Below are 18,853 nucleotides of genomic sequence, written 5' to 3'. Positions count from 1 at the left end.
CACCATAAAGTAAAATCTAGCAGCATTTATGAGACAAAAAGATGGGCAGGCAAAGAGATTGAAGAGGGATTCGTAATTGGAAGTAACATAACATTTATGTCAAGTTTTGGACTTGGATAAAATCCTAGAACAGCCACGGATTCACTGGATGACCTTGTTAAAATTCCACTCATTCAATCTCTTTCCTTCATCCAGCTGATGGGAATATATATCTTGCATATCAAAATACATATCAGAATACAGGGTTATTCTTGAGATGAATGAAATAAGGCCTGTAAAACCATATGCATATCATTTACAGTCCTTACTCACAGACTTTAAAAATCTCCATTAATGTATCTAGGCTAAGAAGTAGTGAATGGTACAGATGAAAACGGACATGAACAAAAGTACACCCCTTCAGAAAAGAAAGGAGTAAATGAGTTAAAACTGATGTTTTTAATTTTTGAGGATTAATTTCTCTTTTAAATTTTGTATATTTTATCACTGCAAGCAGCTTCTAGACCTAGATGGCAGAAAGCAGTAAATAATTTACAAAAAATAAATACAAGACAAAAATTAGCATTTTATGTAAGTGATATTTAATCACAAGAACTCTCACTGAGGTATGCATTATTATATTTCTTTTGCTGTCCCCCCTTCTTTATGCTCTGTATGATATTTTACTTCAATATGTCTCAGCCATCAGTTCCATTTGCTCTAGGCTACTGGTCTTCAGTTGGTGAGTTGGGACCCGCTAGTTCCATCATACAAATATGTAGTTAAAGATTAAGAAATGGGTCCCTAAATGCCTGTTAGGGTTAAAAATGGGTTCTGGGTTTGAAAAGGTTGAAGATACCTGTCCCAAGAAATGCGGTGTAGGTATAGAGGTCTGGACTTTCCCCTGCTTGTTTTTGAGCTATCTTCCCTGAAGAGGGTGCTTTTTGATTTTGATGCTGCCACTGAGCTGGCCAGGATCTTATCTTCATTTGCCAGCTGGCTGCTGCAGCATATACTTGGAACAAGCTTTAGGTCTGAAGCCTACATTGTTGGAAGTGCTCCTCCACTGTTGCCTGTCATGTAATAACTTTTGAGGGAAAGATGAACTTTGCCAGCATCTGCACTTAGGGAACTTTCCTTCAAAATGGGGGTGAAGTTCTAAGGTTTTTGAACTGGAAAGCTGGTAGTGCAGAACGACGGCCATATTGAATTGGGCTTGCTTCAACAAATTTGAACTGCAGCTGTCTTGATTCAAAGTTCAGTAACCATCACTATGTACAAGTCAAGACAGTCTGCTTCCTGACAGGAAGTCTCCTCTGCTTTGCCAAGAATAACATGTTTCTTATTTGCATCTTGGGCACTTTTCCTTCACTGGTTTCATTTGAGAATCCATTTATAGCTTTTAATGGAACTGTTTATCAGCCTCTGCCTTTGTATAAAAGAAAAGTAAAGGAACAGATAATTGTTCCAAACAGCTATGTCAAGTAGGACCTTTTGGTGAACTACAATGATTCTGAGCTCACTTGACAGATTCACAATGTAAAAAATATGTCTAGACCACAGTCTATTATATGTGTAAATGTACTCAACGTGGAAGTATAAGCCTCGGTTATAGAATAAAATGCAGAATAAGTAAGATAAAAAATCTAGCTCAAGGTTACAATATTTGCATATATCTAAACTTTACCTGGGATACAACCACAACTTTACCAGTGTCTGCATTAACAGCTTGAACCATCCCTGTTATAGTACTGTTGCCCAATGACACTCCTATTACAAGGCCACTGCTGTTGACGGAGGCAATATTGGCATTGCTGGTGGATAATATTATGTTGGACTGTGGCTGTGGTCCTCCCTCAGAGGTAATCTGTGTTTGTTGAAAAAACAAAATTAATTACTAACAGTAATTACATACAACAGGGCTCATATCCTTGAAGATTCAAGGAACCTTGCAAAAGTGGAACAAAAACTTAAGTCATAACCAAAACATTAAAAAAAAAAAATCAATTACAAGGATGATTCGAAAGTCACTAAATGCTTGTCAGGTGAAAGGGGGAAAAAGTACTGGATTGTATCTTAAGATCAGAATTTGTTTCATCTGAAAATAATGCAGCCCGGGACTTGTGAAGAGATTATTAGGAGGACCTCATTTTAGTTCTAATTTACTGCAGAGGTCTCTTCAAGAAGTTGATCTCCATTGACTGTACAGTTCATGGCAGGATAGAGCAGTCTTGCCCAATCTGGTGACCTCCAGATTCTTTCTATTATCACTCTCAGCAGCCCCACCAGTATGGCCAATGGTCTGGGATGATGAGACCTATAGATGGTTTACTAAGTAACAGTTGTTCATCATTCAGTGCAATAATCTTAAAAATAACTCACCTGAATCACTGCACCTATGAGCAATGTGACTTTTCTTGGCATCAGTCTAAAAGGAGGAAAGACCTAGAAGTGAAAGGGCAGGCATTAATAAAGGCCCACTTTTCAAGGGTTACATATCCATTTAAATCTCAGTTTGAAGTTCTTCTGCTTATCCAAATCCTCCTCTTGTCCTCCTTTTCTTTCATGTGTCCTCTCCTCCTTCTATATCAATAACAGCTACTATGTCTGGAAAAAACAGTAATGACTATACAAGCAACACCTCCCTCTATGCCTTACCATCTATGTGGACATTTGGTTTATTCTCCTAATTATGCCTCTTTTACTCTTCCCTGTGGTGAGGAATGAGATGGTGCTGAGGGCCTCCTCTTCTCCGATACAGGTCATTTTCAAATCTCCTTCCTTCACCCTTACCTTACATTTTACATCTCTGAAATGCCATTTAGTAGTTTTTAGTCACTTATTGTGGCTCTTGCCCATGAGATCTACAGCCCGGCTTCCCCTCTTTTTCTTCTTTTTAATTGTTTGGCTGACCTTACCTTCAAATTCCATTTTGTTATAATTTTCATGAGTCAGTATTTTCATTGAAGGTCCCATAAAATTCTGTGCTTGTTTCATGAGCTTTTACCTTCATCACATATTCCTGTGATTTATGCTATCCTTCTCTATTATTACTATCCCCCACCCCAATCAAGTCCCATCTAGCCTTCATTTTTGGGCCTTTCTGTATCTACACACACAACTATATAGCAGAGATGGCTAACCTGTAGCCCTTCAGATGTTCCTGAACCACAATTCCAATTGTCCCTTGTTATCAGCCATGCTGGTTGGCGCTAATGGGAGTCATGGTTCAGCAACATCTGGAGCACCACTGGTTAGCCACTACCATTGCACAGGGAACTAGTTATTGGCTTTGGAAAGCTAAATACATGGAAGGAATTACCATGCTTATATTCTTGCTTAATGATACCAATACTTTCATTATTATTATTATTATTATTATTATTATTATTAATTTCAGACATCTTATTCATATCAAAGGAGTAGTTCTTTGAGAAACCAAGCAGCCTCATATTAAGGAAACCAGAAAGCTTATCTGTTAAGAGTTAAAAGGTTTACTTCAATCTGCTGTGGAACTGAATTGATCCTTTCTCCATATCTGTCAGTGGCAAACGCTGTAAGACTGGTTTGACCTATGGCCAGTCCATGAACTAGAAAAGCAGCAGTGTATTCATCAGAAGCTTCACTGAGAGGCCTGAAATGTAAGAAAATACATTAATTGGACAAACCACGTATAAAGCAATGAAGACAATATTCAGCACCGGGGCCTAGAATTGCATCTCTCTATGTTGCTAATGATGAAGTCCTAAGTAGAACAATATACAACAGCGGCAAGTTAAAAACAAAATGGCACAGATGCTGACTGAATCTTAAGTAGCTTTTGTCAAGGATGAGGCACTGACAACCCAGCAAGCAGCACTGCCAATACCAATGTGCTCAACAGGCACGGAAAATATCTATTTGGAACAGCATCTATATGTAAAGCCCCTTGAGTGGAAGGGAATGAGAAACTGAAGGCCTCCGGATTGCTCCCAGTCCTTACAGTCTTTCATTCTGGCTTGTGGCCTCTACTCCATCTGCTCTGTCCCTCTCCTCAGCTCTGCCACCTTCTTTGGCAGCTGTGCAATCCTCCCATCTGCCACAACCTCCTTCACCTCTCCAAAGCAATCCAGCTGCTGCCATGAGAAGACAACAGTCAGAGAGACACATGTGTGAGCTTGGCAGCCCAGCTACGGAACACTAGGGCTAGAAGAGAATACACTGTGTTCTCCTTGCCATTTCCCCAACTGCCAAAATGAGACTTTTCAGAAGAACCAAGTAAGTCCGGTCTGTGGAAGTGCAAGACACGGCTTCCTCAGCAGTGGCACTTCAGTTTTGGAGCTCCCTTTCAAACATGGCCCATCTTGCTCCCACTCTGAATAGTTTCTGCTGGTAAATAAAGATGCTGATACTTTTTATAGTGCTCCTTAACATGGGCACAGATAGGCTTTCTCCACAGAGTGTTCTTCCATTTTGTGAGTTGCTCATTTTAGCAGCTTGCAAGTCATCTTGAACGTTTTGTAACAGAAAAGCAAGATTATAAACATATAAATAATAACTTTAAACCATGCAGTGATGTTTAACATAATCTTTCACATCCATCATAATATATTTCTATTTTTCCCTTCTGTGAATGCATACTCTCAGTACAGCCTCTCTGCAAATACCTTGCAGTATTACTTTTGTTCCTTTTGCCTATAAGTGAACACAAATTAAAATAGCACTTACTTTAATGAGATAATTGGAGATGCTGCCCTTAGATTTAAGTCCATGAAGGCGAAGTATTTAGCTGGAAAGTATTTCTTGGAAGCATCCAGCACTCTGACGTAAGCGGTAACTTTTTTGCCAATCTCTACCTGCAATGCATTTGTTTACAGATGTTCACATTTTCTCTGAAGCAATTCTCCCAGATTGTCAACACCTTTATGATTAATACTGATAAGTTGCTAAGCTACCAGTGCTGGATCAGGCTACTGCAAGGTAGCAAAAGAAGGGAAGTCATTCTCTTTATTCTTCAGAAGTGACAGTCTATTCAGACTCGGAATAGCCACCCTTGCCTACTATTATTATTGTGATATTTGTAGGGGCTAGAGATGACTTTTTGGGTGGTGGCCAGGGGCAGGGAACACAGTACACTAGAGAGTTAGAACCCTTGGCATACATTGGTCTCGTTCAGAGGTAATGCTATGTTATTGCATCACTTTTAAATGAGACCTTTATCTCAGTAACTTTAGGTAGGTCAGTATTATTATCCTCATATTGCAGGGCAGGCTGAGAAATAGTGACTTGTCAAAGGCCACCTAGTGAGTTCTCACTTCAGTATCTTTTTTATGTTTTACTAGCTCTCTATTACTCTGTTTCAGGACTGTTTACTCTATTACTCTGTTTCAGTATGTTTTACTAGCTCTCTTTTATTCTGTTTCAGGACTCCTTGGGGTCTCTGGGCAGTTTAGATACAATATCCTAATTAAGCCCACAAGTCACCACTTGTAATGAATGAATGAGCCCCCAAAAGCCCACTTGAGTAGAATGTCTTATAGCCAACAGTGTAAGTTCTGCTAACATGTTAGATGCATGTAAAGGGAAATACCGTGTTGACTTCTGAGTGGTAGAGCTGGCCCAGTCATTAGGCAGGGTGAGGCTGCTGCCTCAGGTGGCAAACGCTCCCCAGACAACACACCTGCCAATGTCTTGCTGCCTTTGTTCAGTGGTGAAGCGCCACTGCCACTGGTGCCAATTTTGGACACGATTGCATCCATTTTGGGCAATATCTTGCCCAAAATCACACCCCAAATTGGCACGGTTTTGCCTGAAATCAGCGCTGATGGCACTGCCGCTTTGCCACCAGCAGATGTGGCAGAATGCATGGTGGCGGCAGAGCAGGTTGTTGTTGGTGGCAATGGCAGTCAGGCAAGTCAAGACAGCACTTCCCATTTCGTCTCATGCTGCTCCTGCTGAGTGGGCTGGCAGATTTGGTTCCCATACTGAGTTGTGGTTGTCTGTAAGGAAACCTTGATGCACAAGCTTCTGCTTGCAGGTAAGGGTGCTGTGGGATCAAGATACCTAGGTGTGCAGGTGTACGATCACCCAGAGCACCTACATTTTTTTCCACTGCAAGTGGTTCTTCAAAGGAAGCCGACACAAAGTTGGAGGCAGGGCTAAAAGTGCAACCAACATGCTATTCCCCTGTACCTGAGTAATCACATAGAACTGAATACTAACCTTGTCAACAACTCCAACAGATACTACTTGTATATCAGACACATGCACTTCCACTTTGGCAAGAGTAGTAGAAGCAAGGCACAGATCATGAATTATTATAGACAGGGACCCTGGATGTAAAGGATACACCTAAAATGCAAGAAAGGGTGGGAGGGAGAACATACAAAATGAATTTTCTTACAGCAATCAACAAATGGAACACTGCTATCCTGGATAAAAGAGAAATGCACTACTACTTTAAAAGGCATTTTTCCTCTAAAGGAAAATCTACCCCTTTCAAGTAAAGCTGTAAAATATATTTAAGCTTTCTACAGGCAAAGGGCCTGTAGGTAGCAATTGCATTAACAGACCCTAATGCAGAGGGTAACCTCTAGACCTGTATTCTCCCCACTGGCATCAGTAACACAAAAACAAAACACAAATCATGAAGAGAAAGGAAGATGTCTTTTTTAAAGGACCTTAAAAAAGAAAATACAGACAAAATTTGAGAAAAGCAGGATCTATCATGCTAAAGTGCAACACTTTCTGGAATGGCTGAGCCTAATTTCACTACTACAAAAGGCATCAGATGCAATATGCATAAATCTGATTTGCTGATGCATTTATTTATGTAATTGATGGGTTGTAAGCCAAGCAAGTCCTACTCAAGAGTAGACCCACTGAAATCAACGAGCCTGAGATAGCACTAATCACAACCAATTTTTTTCTATTGCCTCCCCAAGGGGCTCACATCAACACAGAAATGAGAGGCAGGTCCCCCCCTCAACTTGGTAAGTAAAAGGACAAGACATACAAGGAAAGGGGACTGGAGGGAAATGGCAGAGGAAGGAAATCAGTTTGAAAAGGCCAACATGAAGTGGTGACTTGTAGACAGGCATTTACAGTTAGTTCAGGCTAGGCTAATCTTGCTGGTACAGTAACTGATCCAACTAATCTCTGAATTAGAAATTATTGCATTAATCCAAGTTTTAAGATGTTTTGTTAAAGTAATTCTTTATACTATTATGGCTACAGAATACTTTTTAATGCTTGTATTTCTACATTGTTTTATCTACACATCTGCCCAGCAAATGACAAAATAAGTCATACACAGAAGGGTTTTTTGTTTTGCTGAATTTAATGACACAGTCTGAATTAGCCAGGGAATAATTTATCCAGGACTCAGAGGAGAGTCAGCCAAGAGTCTTGGTAGGCCCTAGTCACTACAGGGTAAAATGGAAAAGTTCCCTGATTTCCCAGAACTTCATAGTGGTCAGCCAGCTTTATTATTTATTGAAGTATTTACAACCTGCACTTTCATAAAAGTATATATCAAGGCAGTATGAAGCATACAATATACGAAGATCCAAGGTTTTGATTTACCATGTTCCTGGGCTCTAGTCCACTTGATTGTAAGAAAAAACCCTAAAATGGTTTACAGTATGCAGCCCTGGACACCAGGAATATATCTCACAGAAGCCCACTAAGATTAAATACAGGGCCTTGTTTAACTCCTATTCATTGCAAATAGATTTGTTTGGGATATGTTCCTGGGAGGCTGTACCCATCATTTCCCTAACATAGAGGAGTTCTCATTGGAAATTCTAAGGCTGCTTTATTGAAACTAATGAGCATGACTTCAGGCTCCTGCCACTCTACTTTAGAAAAATCATTGTGTACTAAAGAGTTTTCCCTCTAAAGTAAAAGCAGTGCATTATGCTACTTACCACTGCAACACCTTGAGCTTCTTCATAAGTCACTTTTGCAATGTTGAGAGCACTGGTATTAACAAGAAAATATCCAGAGCCCTCCTTTATGAGCAGTTCAGTCTGCCAAGAAAAGTACATATTATATAATTTACATAGCTTATATTTTTGCACAGTTCGCTTAATAATGTGTAAAGGGAATGCCTTACCTTGACAGCCTGGTGATTATAGATAGTCACTTCTTTAGGGCTCACTTTTACATCATCCACGAGTATTAGCTCAACGCTGGAGGACACCGGTGTAAGCGCTTCATACTGTAAGGGATAAGGAAGGCAACCCAAAAGTGCCACATGAAACTTCTGATGTGATGTCATTTCGAAAAACACTTTGTTTTGTACAGTTTGTAATTATGCTTTATCACTGCACACTATATATTGATATTGCAGTACAGAAATGGCGGCATACACAATATTTATTTATTGTGCAGAGTTTTATTATAGTTAAATAGATTGTGGAAGACTGCTTCCCAGAAGCAGGTAGTGTCTGGACCTGACAGCATTGCTTATTGGCTTTAGGTCAGCACAGTACAGGTACAGCTGTAGGGGCATCTCATTGGCTCTGCTGCTGCACCTGCCCAGCGCCAACCTCCCATCACCTCACCCTCTTGGTTACTGGCATTCACCTCCAAGGTGGGATGCCCCGTAAGAAATGCCACCTTGTCGGTCACTACTGCCTAGTAACCAGTTCATCATTCCTGTATTTCTCTATCTTGGCATAACATGCCAATGTATTTTGGTGAGCCTCGGCAAAATAAGCCTATTCTTCAGCTACTTCAGTGGTGTACCTTGAAATGGCATCTAATTGTGTTTTCCACTTGAGATCTGAAGTAAAATTAGACTTCATTAATTCCTCACATTAGCTCTACATTCTCAATCAAATCTCCTAACTCCCACTCCTTCTCTTTGTGAGATGGAACTTAATACCGTATGATCTTAGAGATTACTTGGTACTATGTAGTGATGCTGACAATGGATGCTCCCTTAATCTAGAAGAGGATGATTAGGGTGCAAGCCAGGCATTAGTAAAGCATGTGGGACATATGATGAGGCATTTAGAGCTGCAGCTGTAATAAGTGACTTCAATGCTCTGCATCAAGGCAGAATCAGTTATCAAATCAGGTATACAAATGTAGAACTCCATAGTATTTGATTATAGTACTAAACGAAAAAGGGGAGCAATGGCACTTCTGGTGCTGGGAAAATGTATTTAAGTGGTTCTGTCAGGCCCATAACTGTCTGCATTATGATGAATATATTTTAAAGCTACTAAAATGCTATATAAATGCACTAAAAAAAACTGGCTATAGCAAATATACCTCATTAGGGCAGAGTAGGTAAAGCTGGAATAAAACTGCATTACCGGTTTATTCACTTCTGCAGCAGCAAGATGAAGATGTTGATATCCAGCCGCAGTGGCAGATATAGTCACTGCTCCAGGTTTATTGTGAACTAAAACAGTTTGCAATCCTAAGGAAAAAAGAAAGACAAAACTGGAAAAGGAGCATTTACTACCTGGTTAAGCAACAGTATACAGAAACATGGAGGAAACTGACCTTCCTCCCCTCATTTCAATTGTATCTTTAAAATAGACTTTTTAAAATAGCATTTTTCTCATCAAAGTGTGAACAAAAAGAAAAAATCAGACCCATTCCAAGAAGGAAAAAAACACCCTACAGAAAGCAAAGTGTTTAGATCTAGCACTAAGGGCACCAAGTTCAACCAGTTTACACAAACAAATGGTACATAATGTCCTGGAGTCGTACCATGCATTTTGTTCTGACCATTTCCATGATTTTTCAGCTCCATTGGCATATCGGCTTCTATGCTGGCCAGTGAATATTTTGTTGATTCCCAGATAATATTAAGGGAACTAAAATTGTCAAATTTACGTCCCTGTTGATCATAAACCTCCATCTCCAGTACTGGATTGCGATATTTCGAGACAGGGACCTGGAAGAGAAATCATTTTGTTTATAAACAGGAAAAATTATCCTTGGAATTGTGTAGAATTGAAAGACAAGCCATGGTGTCGATCATATTTTTCAGCTGAATAAAAGTTTGAAGATTTCTGTGAAAAAACAGGGGAAACTGTCGTCTCTCAAGCGTGTTGAAAGGTTGCCTACATGATTGGCCCCAGCCGTGTGCTAGTAGGAATTTAAACATTTAAGCAGCATGTTGGGATGAGACCATAGAAAAACAGTTTCTATGCCATTTCTTAAATGTCTAAAGGGTACTTAAATACTAGTTAAAGATAGGTATTTTACTATCATTCTTACCCCTTGCTTGTTCTGATGAAGAAAAGGACAAGTGAGACCTATCTCAGGTTCTGGATATATAGGTGCCAAAGTGAATCGGGAGGGGCTGGCACAGATCAGCATCAGAACAGCAGGTTCAGCAGCTGGAAAGGGGTTAGTAACTGTGGGCTTGTTTCCAATTATTAAGGAAATTACCTGCACAAAAATGAGAAAATGAATGAAAAGAAAATATGAATGCTGTGTTAGGCAGGCATTTTGTTGTCACACAATCTAAAGCAAACTCATTTCTCTCTCTCTTGCAAGAAATATTAAGCCAACATGAGTTTATGTTCCAGTAATAACCTGCACTCCTGACAGATAAAGATGTATCATTTTGACATTTATTTTCATACACAGTTCCAGCCCATTATCAAAGCACAACTTCTCACTGGTTATTGCTATTATACCAAGCTTAACACTGCAAAACAAAAATCAAGCTTTTAAGATTTTGAAACAGATGGCAGAGCTTTCTTTCTTCAAGGAAAAGGAAAGTACAAAGTAACTGGTATGTACATATACCAAAGGCTGGTTTAAGAGTTGTTAGTTTATTTCTTAATGCTCAAGGCTTTTTCATTTTCTTTCCTGACAAAAGCAATATTCTTACCCTATAAGAATATCACCTGACAGCACATTTCAAGTCATTGTAGATTATATGAACACTATGAGAACAACTTTCTAAGTGTTGATGGTTCTATAATTTTTTCCTCTCTTAGTCTTGACCTGAACAGGAATATTTTTAATGAACATACCTGACTGTACCTGATAATAGACAGTAGGTGACTTTCATCTAAATGAACATGCAAATGCAGATCCTTTTATGGGATGCATCAAAGTCTTAAGACACTTGTGAAATTGAGCACACTCAAAGAAAGATAATAGAGTCAAATAGTGCAAATTGAACTGCTGAGAGACTCAGTGACCATAAGTGTTTGTTTTGCTCTTTCCCCTCATATTTGTACTTATGACATATCTGAAAATTGTTCAGATGTCCAATAACCCCAAGACAGTTTGCCACTTATCTTTTCTTACAGTTCTCCATTTATATCTGCAGAACCTCCAAAAATAGTTTAAGGAGGAAAAAACACCAATGACTGTTCAATGCCCTCTGGAAAAAAAAGCAGTGGTCTTGTACTCAGCAACTGAACTCAGCTGTTGAAGCTTTTAACACATTCTGTGACATAAAAGGGTTCTGTGAAAAAGCACTTGTGATGTTAACCTAATTTTAAAATGCTTAGTTCTCAAGAGTGACATTAGATTTATCAGAATCTATATAAAGAGCAGCAACTAATTTATGCATTCAAGTTTTGTATTATACTGTATTAACTTTGGCACCTCCCCAACAAAGCTCAACAACTCTGGTCAATCGAATGGGTAGATCACTGTCAGGTTTTTTTTATAGTGGGAGTAGATCGCAGTCTCTTGGGAGTTGGACGTGTCTGCTTTATGGAATGCAACTCTATGAAGCCTTATTATCTTAGCTGTCAGCTAAAATTGTCTCCCTCAGGTTCCCCTCAATTTATTTGTATGCCACTTTCCCACAAAACTGTGCCCAAAGTGTCTCACAACACATCAAGTAAACAAGTATAGCCATTCAATATATATTTTTGTGGTCTCAAAGTCAAACAAAATTTATCATCTCCATCTGTCTTACTCACTTGTTCCCCCAGGGCTCTGCAAGATGCTCTAACCCAATGTTGGAAAGGATTCCTAGTTGTAGGTGGCCCTAGTAATGATAAACCGACATTGTCTGAATCTTCAGCGCTGATGTTCCTGTAGAACTTTGATGGTTCTAGAACCCATGGTCTGGGTCCCCCTTCAAATATTATATCTTTGGAGGAACCCAAAGTTACTAGGGCAGCAGAAATGGGATCAACAGTCTAGAAGAAAAAAGGAACCCTGATTAGAATTTGGTACAAAACTACAAAATACTGAAAATAATATAATAATAGCACATCATATTGTTGTCTCGCATTGTTTAACCTATGAGATTTATATACTCTGCTTGGAATTCTTGAAATATTGAAGCCTCCAAACTGTATCCAAAATTACTATAAAAATTAAAACAGCAACTCTAAGTATAAATAAACCTAACCTAACTAAATCAAATAATCTCTCATGCTGAACTACTTTCTACCAAGTTTAGGAATCTTTTATCATATGATTTAAGCATAGCTTGAAGTTGTTTTGGGGTGCTGTCTGAATATGAAGCGACATTAGAAACCAATGGAATATTGGAACAAAACCTGTATTACCTCACTATCTTTGCTTACAAGCATAATATTTCAGAGCATAGTGCTGGTTTAATCCCCCCCCCCTAAAGTTGTAGCTCATTACAAATATGGAATTTCTCCATGCAAGTGACTTTTCTGAATCTTCTTTTCCCCATTGTGTCTCTCCCCCCCCCCCAAAAAAATCTGCTTTTAAAACTATTGTGATATATATTTAAGCAAGTGACAGCTAGTGCTCTGGACCACTGAGACATACTAAAAAGTTCTAGATTAAGTCAATCTAGCTATCACTGGATCATTAATGAAACAGGCTTATCATCTCAAGGGTACATGTCCACAAGTGGTTGGACGTTTTGTAGTTCCTGAAACCCGTAAACAGTTTATAAGGATCATTCAAGGTAGAAAGGATCAGAGATCCAAGCATACGGGAATGAAGCTATTTGATTTTGATAGAAATCCCTTGTATCCTATAACACTTCACTCAAATCACTCAGTATTGCAAGTAAGTATTTACTGAAGAATCAAAAGCTACGAATACTAAGAAAAAGGGGGAACTAAAGGCTTACTTTTAGTGGCAGATGGGCAGCTATTGTAATACTGGCACTGAGGTGGATATGTTCATGGGTGTAACTAACAACAAGTGCTGTATATCCTTGGGCTTCAGCTTTTACCCTGACCCCACTGCAGTAGTCAGAAGTTGGCTTTAGTCTTCCTGTTAAGGAAATCAAAGGAGAGTAAAAATGTGCAATGTGTATATTACTTAAGTAAATTTAAAATCAAATTTATTCATGTTGTTTTTATAAGTAAACCACCCTGAATAATCTAAATATTTTTCAGGGCAGTTTACAAGAACAAGAACACATACAAAGTAATACAAATAGTGAAGTGAAAAGTCAGCAGATCAGAACAGTATTGTTAGCACTGTGAAAGTCTTGGGGTGGAGGGTGGGAGAAGGAAAGGTCGGTGACCATTTTGCGCAGGAGTTCCAATTTTTGCCCCAGTGCGCATTGACAGAGAACGTACAAGCATGACCCACCCCCACCCCTGTTCTGCCTTCTTCTGGGTCTAAAAGGACCCATGCGTTGGTGATCGCATGCCAGTTGGACAAGCCTAAAATGGGCGCCACCTGTACAACCAATCCCTATTACGTAACCAGTTGTGTTGTTGTTGTTTTTTACAAACTTTTACTATTATTACAACTGGATGAAACAAAACAAAAGTGGACTGGGAACCTGTTGCTGACTTCCAACTCCCATCATCCCCTTACAGCATAGCCAATGGTGAGGAATGATGGGAATTGTAACAACTGGGAAAGCAATAAGCTCTCAACCCCTGATCTATATAACACCTCTTAGTTGTTCATAAGCATTTGCTATTGATAAAAGAATCCTAGCATGCCAGTAAGTGGATTACATATTTGTTCCTCTATCTTAAAAACTGAAACGAAGTAATTCTTTTTAAGCCACCTTGAAGTGGAATGAATACACCATGGTTCTCAACCTCGACAACTAAATCAAAATGTGAACAGTCACTCAGGGTGACCATCTGACTGGTTTCTTCATTCATTAGGCCATTAATCTTCAGAGGCAGCTCCAGGATTTCACCCACACGTGCTTCAACTCGACATGGCGTGAACTCCATGCCACTAGGTTCTGTCACGTACACCTAGGAGACAATAATGAGGTAAGACACAGCAGCCAGAATGGAGATAATGAACAAAACCTCAACTGGAAAATTTTAAATGCCAAGAGGAAGTTGCTTATTTTTAGCCACTTTTAACTATCTGAAAGTTTCACTTTTAACCTCAAAAATTTCCAACTTCTAATTTGAAACACATGACTTGCAGACAGATAACTTTGTTATAATCAGAACAAAGCATGACACAAATACCTTGCAGAGCTCCTGAGACTCTTAGAGATCTCTCTCTCTCTCCGCCCCCTCCCCCCAATTACACAGCTTACACCCTTTATGCCTTATGCCCACACACAGTCAAAAAAGTGAGACCTAGGGAGAGATCCAAAGGCAGACATGGGCAAAGCCCATCAATATGGTTTTGTTTATGTATTAAGGAGGCATGGTGGCAACTGACTTTAGAAGGCAATGGAATTGCTAGGGAAGACATGACATTCTTTGTTAACTTCCCATAAATTACCGTACACTTTAGTCCTTTCAGGTTCAATAATATATGTCTAATGGACCTACACTTATCTAATTCCTCATTCAAGAATAACAGAGGCAGTAGTTTCTTCTTAGAAAATCTAAATGCAAGCAAAGAGCCCCTTAGGATCTTGATTCCACCTTTCCTTTCTCCCCTAATGCACTTGGTGCTATATCTGAGTTAAGGACTAGATTCATTGTTGTTAGAGTTGTCATGCTCTAGATTTCTGCAATTGTGGGTGTTTCACCACAATGAGCTTTAAGAACCTCTAGGTTTGATATTTTCTCAAAATTTAAAATCTATGTATTGACCATATGGCCAAACACCTCAATGTCTTTGCTAATATAACCTTTGTTGAGTGCCTACTGTTCCTAAGGAGATTTAAATCTTTGGGGCTTATTCTTTTGAACATGATGACAATGAAAGTGACCAAGCTGAATTCCTGTCATCCAAAAGGGGAATTTCCACTCATTTCAATTTCTTCATCTCTGGCTCAATGCTCAGGAATTGGACAAGGGATAGTGATAACGCTACTGGTAAAAGATAAGCTGAGATCCTTTTGTGGAGATAACAATAATAAACTGAAATGCATTTGAACATCTAATTTAAACATCATCTTGTCCAAATGTGAATGTGCAGATGTCAATGCATAATAGTAGAACAGGAATTTAGCACCTATAAACATTGCAGTCACTGTATTACTCTGATTCCCCTCACTTCTTCAAGGAGTCCTCTCTCTTCCGAAAGGGCATCCAATACCATGGCTCTCAAAATGTGTATCAGAAGCCTAGGGAATCCCAGGGAAGCATAGGACCTTGTAGCAGGTGAAGCTTTTCTCTCCAAGCCAAAACAGGTTGACTAAATTGAATGTCCCCTGGGAGTGGACCTTTAGGTATTAGATTGTGGGGGGTGACATTACTCCTTCTTCAATATGACTTGGAAAGAAGGGAACTCAGAAAGAGATGCTACTTCTTATATTTTATCTGTGCACGGACTTAGGAGGTGGTCAGAGAGCCTCTTCTATTCTCCTTTGTATGCCTGTGTTGCATTAATAGTCCACATGTTATTACAACAGGCTCTGTCCATTTCAATAAACAGAGCTTACAGACATGTAAATATAAACAGGACTGTGGCAAATCACACTGAGTCAGAGTGAATGCACAGCAGGTTTGGCGCGTGCTTAGTACGCCTGTGACTGTTGTGTTTATTGACAGCTCACTTCTGTCACATATTTTCTATAACATACACATGGAAATGCTATCTCAAAAGTGGGGAGAAGCAGATGCTTAAATTCCAAGTTTATATTTTATTCCTTGCTATCATCAAGAAATCATCACAGATGGATAGCAACATTTCATAACAACTGCTTGATCAAAGCTTTTATTCAGTGTGTCTAACTTTTTAAGCCACCTGTCTAATGCTTCAGGTTAAATTGTGGACCATATGGGATGGTGTTAAAAATGTAATCCTCATGAAAGCTATAGACTACTTGCATAACCTGATAAGCAAGGTCAGCAGGCAGATGTTTGCTTCAAACACAAGATGCAAAGCTTGAGCAGAGACAGTTAAAATGTTAAACTGAAGGCACTTGTTTCATTTAATGCTCGTTCTTGCAAGTTCAAATGAGATGAAGTGCACTCATATTGCTCTGCGCTTTGAATCATGAATCTCAAAATAAAGGTTTAACTAAACATCTCATTTCTGAGCCTCATGTAGGCAGCTATCATTTCCTGGAAAATGACATTTTGGGGACAGAGATATTGTGTGGTGCATACACACAGTGCATAACAAACCTCCATCTAACTTTAGTAGTAGGTTAGCAAGCAGGATAACACTGCAACTTAATATTTAAACTGCTATGTTTAATGTCAATTTAAATTATTTTTGAAAGGTCTCTGACTGCTTAAAACAGATTGAAAACAAGCGGTTACATATACCAGAGGCACTGCAGATGCAACTTCCAGAACAGTTCTATTGAACAAAACTTGCTTAGAAATATATTTCCTGCAACACATATTACTTTCCTGCCAAGAGTGACTGTCTAGTAAATGGCTTTTCACTCTGGAACAGTCACTATGTTCCTGGAAAATGCACCCTAGCAAAAGGGCTTTTAGAAAACAAACATGCAATGTGAACTTGGCAGGATTCCAATAGCTCTTGATTAAAATAGCAGGCAGTGGCTCTTTAACCAGATTCCTCTCTATTAGTTGTTGCATTATAACTGGTCCAGGTGGTACCATCTATCTGACATAAGCACAGTAGTCCAAATGAAAACGTATCTCTATATTCTTAAGTACACAGGCTCTAGAGAGTCAGGCTGGGCACATATAATACCTGGCTGATCTTAGAACTCAGGCTTTGCTTGTGCTATTAGAGACAGTGCAATTGTGTATGTGGGGATGTCTTTGAAGCCAGTTCAGAAACTACAGCTAGTACAGAATTCAGCTGTGAGATTACGGACTGGGACCAGAAGGTCTGAACATATTACACCAATTCTGGCCCAATAGCACTGGCTACTGTTTAGTTTCTGAGCTCAATTCAAAGTGCTGGTTTCACCTATGAAATCTTACGTGGGTAAGATGCCTCAAGGAACACCACACATGAACCAGCCCAGACTCAGAGATCTTCATCAGAGGACCTTCTCCATGTGTGTCTTCCTAGGGAGGTCTGGAAGGTGGCTACAAAACAACTGGCTTTTTCAGTGGGGCTCTCCATCTGCGGAATGCTCTCCGCAGGGATATGTGTCTGGCACCGTCAGTTTGGGGGCACCAGACCAAGACATGATTAACCCAGGCTACTGGTGGTTAAGTTAGCCTCTACTGTGGTGCTCAGTTTTCTGTAGGGTGGGGCAGGCATTTCTTACTCTCTTTTTGAATGAGAATTTTAGGAACTTCATACTGTATAAAGTTTTCTCTCTCTCTGGTTTCTCTCTCTCTGGTGACTGAAACAATTGGCCTGGTACCTGCTAATTAGTTCCTGTCTGCTTATTAGCCTGGGTCCACAATCACTCAGATTTACCCCTCCCAGACATACAACACATTCAGCACCTGGCTCTGCATGTATTCCTATTCATACTAGATTAGGTTTGCACGTGCACCTCTTTACAGTTGTTAAATATGGTAAGCTCTGATGGTGCCAATCATCTATTTGAAAAACTAGGAGGAATAGGGGAAATTAAATCCAGAATCACAACAGGTGAGAAGTGTGGTTAACCATCTGTTTGACAGGTGAGTGTGCAGATATCTGCATGAACTATGGATCAGTCATTATATATAATTGTAGCTGAAAATTGTCTCTCCAGGAGTTTTAAATGTCTGCAATTTCACTTTGGGAGGAGAACAGATAATTTGGAAAACTTATTTAGAAGCCTCCTTCTTCCTTTTCTGGCTAAAGACTATTTCAGGTAAGTCATTTTTGTGTCTTGGAACCTGAATTCTACCAATGCAACCTTTCTACAAGGTTTGTAGGAAGTGGAGGTTTTAACACATGTCTTCAAATCTTTCTGTGGTTCTCTACATCTGTAGGGTGTTAGCATTTAGCCAGATGACAATGGATAAAGCACAGCATTATTCACCTTTAGCAATTTAAAAAGGAACCAAAATTAAAATGTTGGTCATTGTGACGGAAAGCTCATGGAGACCAGAATTTAGTGATGCAGTGCTGTGAAATTTCCCCAGAGTGGTGTAGCTTGCAGAGTTGGCAGCAGGTACAGCTATCCAGAGGGGAGGGGAGACAGCACTTTGTGAGAGAAAAAGAAAAGCAGCTGGGAGTTGGTGTTCAGCTGGATAGGAGAATAGCTTTGTGTAAAATGCACCCTGAGGAAAGTATCTGTAGCCAGAGAAAGAAGTCTCTGAACTTAAAAGATAGTGACAACTGTCTTTTAAGAGTATACAGAGAAGTGAGAACTGGGAAGCTGAATTTGAAAAAGGAGAAGTGGAGTTGTGAGGAAACACTCTCCTTTGGTCTCATTTCAGCAAGAAGGAAACAGATCTTCTGGAAAGAGAGAGGAATAATTCCAAACCCATTAGGAGGGGTGTGGTGCTCCCCTGGTCTGCTATACTAGTAGAAGAGCCTCAGGAATGAGATTTATATAAGACTGACAAAGTACCACCTTGTCTCAGGACTCAAGGATTAAGACCTCAGCTGCAAAACTTCTGCAAGTAGTTTAAGGAATTAAAATATGGTATGTATTTACCATCTTGTTTGGAAATCTGTAGCATCCACTCAATTGTTATATAAATATTAGTTA

The 18,853-nt window shown here is 39.5% G+C and overlaps 1 protein-coding gene across 1 annotated transcript in view; it reads right to left on the bottom strand.

The window, feature by feature from the left end:
* NUP210 (nucleoporin 210) overlaps nucleotides 1–18,853 on the bottom strand; it is an 85,893-nt gene that overhangs the window by 32,280 nt on the left and 34,760 nt on the right. The window contains exons 13-25 of the mRNA XM_083420569.1: nucleotides 13,913–14,111; nucleotides 13,013–13,158; nucleotides 11,874–12,095; nucleotides 10,201–10,374; nucleotides 9,688–9,874; nucleotides 9,285–9,391; nucleotides 8,075–8,179; nucleotides 7,887–7,988; nucleotides 6,181–6,309; nucleotides 4,687–4,814; nucleotides 3,478–3,613; nucleotides 2,362–2,424; nucleotides 1,667–1,846 (exon numbers count right to left, since the gene is read on the bottom strand). Coding sequence (XP_083276695.1) covers nucleotides 1,667–1,846; nucleotides 2,362–2,424; nucleotides 3,478–3,613; nucleotides 4,687–4,814; nucleotides 6,181–6,309; nucleotides 7,887–7,988; nucleotides 8,075–8,179; nucleotides 9,285–9,391; nucleotides 9,688–9,874; nucleotides 10,201–10,374; nucleotides 11,874–12,095; nucleotides 13,013–13,158; nucleotides 13,913–14,111 — 1,878 coding nt within the window. The remainder of the gene's footprint in view (nucleotides 1–1,666; nucleotides 1,847–2,361; nucleotides 2,425–3,477; nucleotides 3,614–4,686; nucleotides 4,815–6,180; nucleotides 6,310–7,886; nucleotides 7,989–8,074; nucleotides 8,180–9,284; nucleotides 9,392–9,687; nucleotides 9,875–10,200; nucleotides 10,375–11,873; nucleotides 12,096–13,012; nucleotides 13,159–13,912; nucleotides 14,112–18,853) is intronic.

Source organism: Podarcis tiliguerta (genome assembly GCF_965153285.1).
Source record: "Podarcis tiliguerta genome assembly, chromosome: 2".
NCBI lineage: Eukaryota > Metazoa > Chordata > Lepidosauria > Squamata > Lacertidae > Podarcis > Podarcis tiliguerta.
This window is presented reverse-complemented; position numbering and strand designations above follow the sequence as displayed.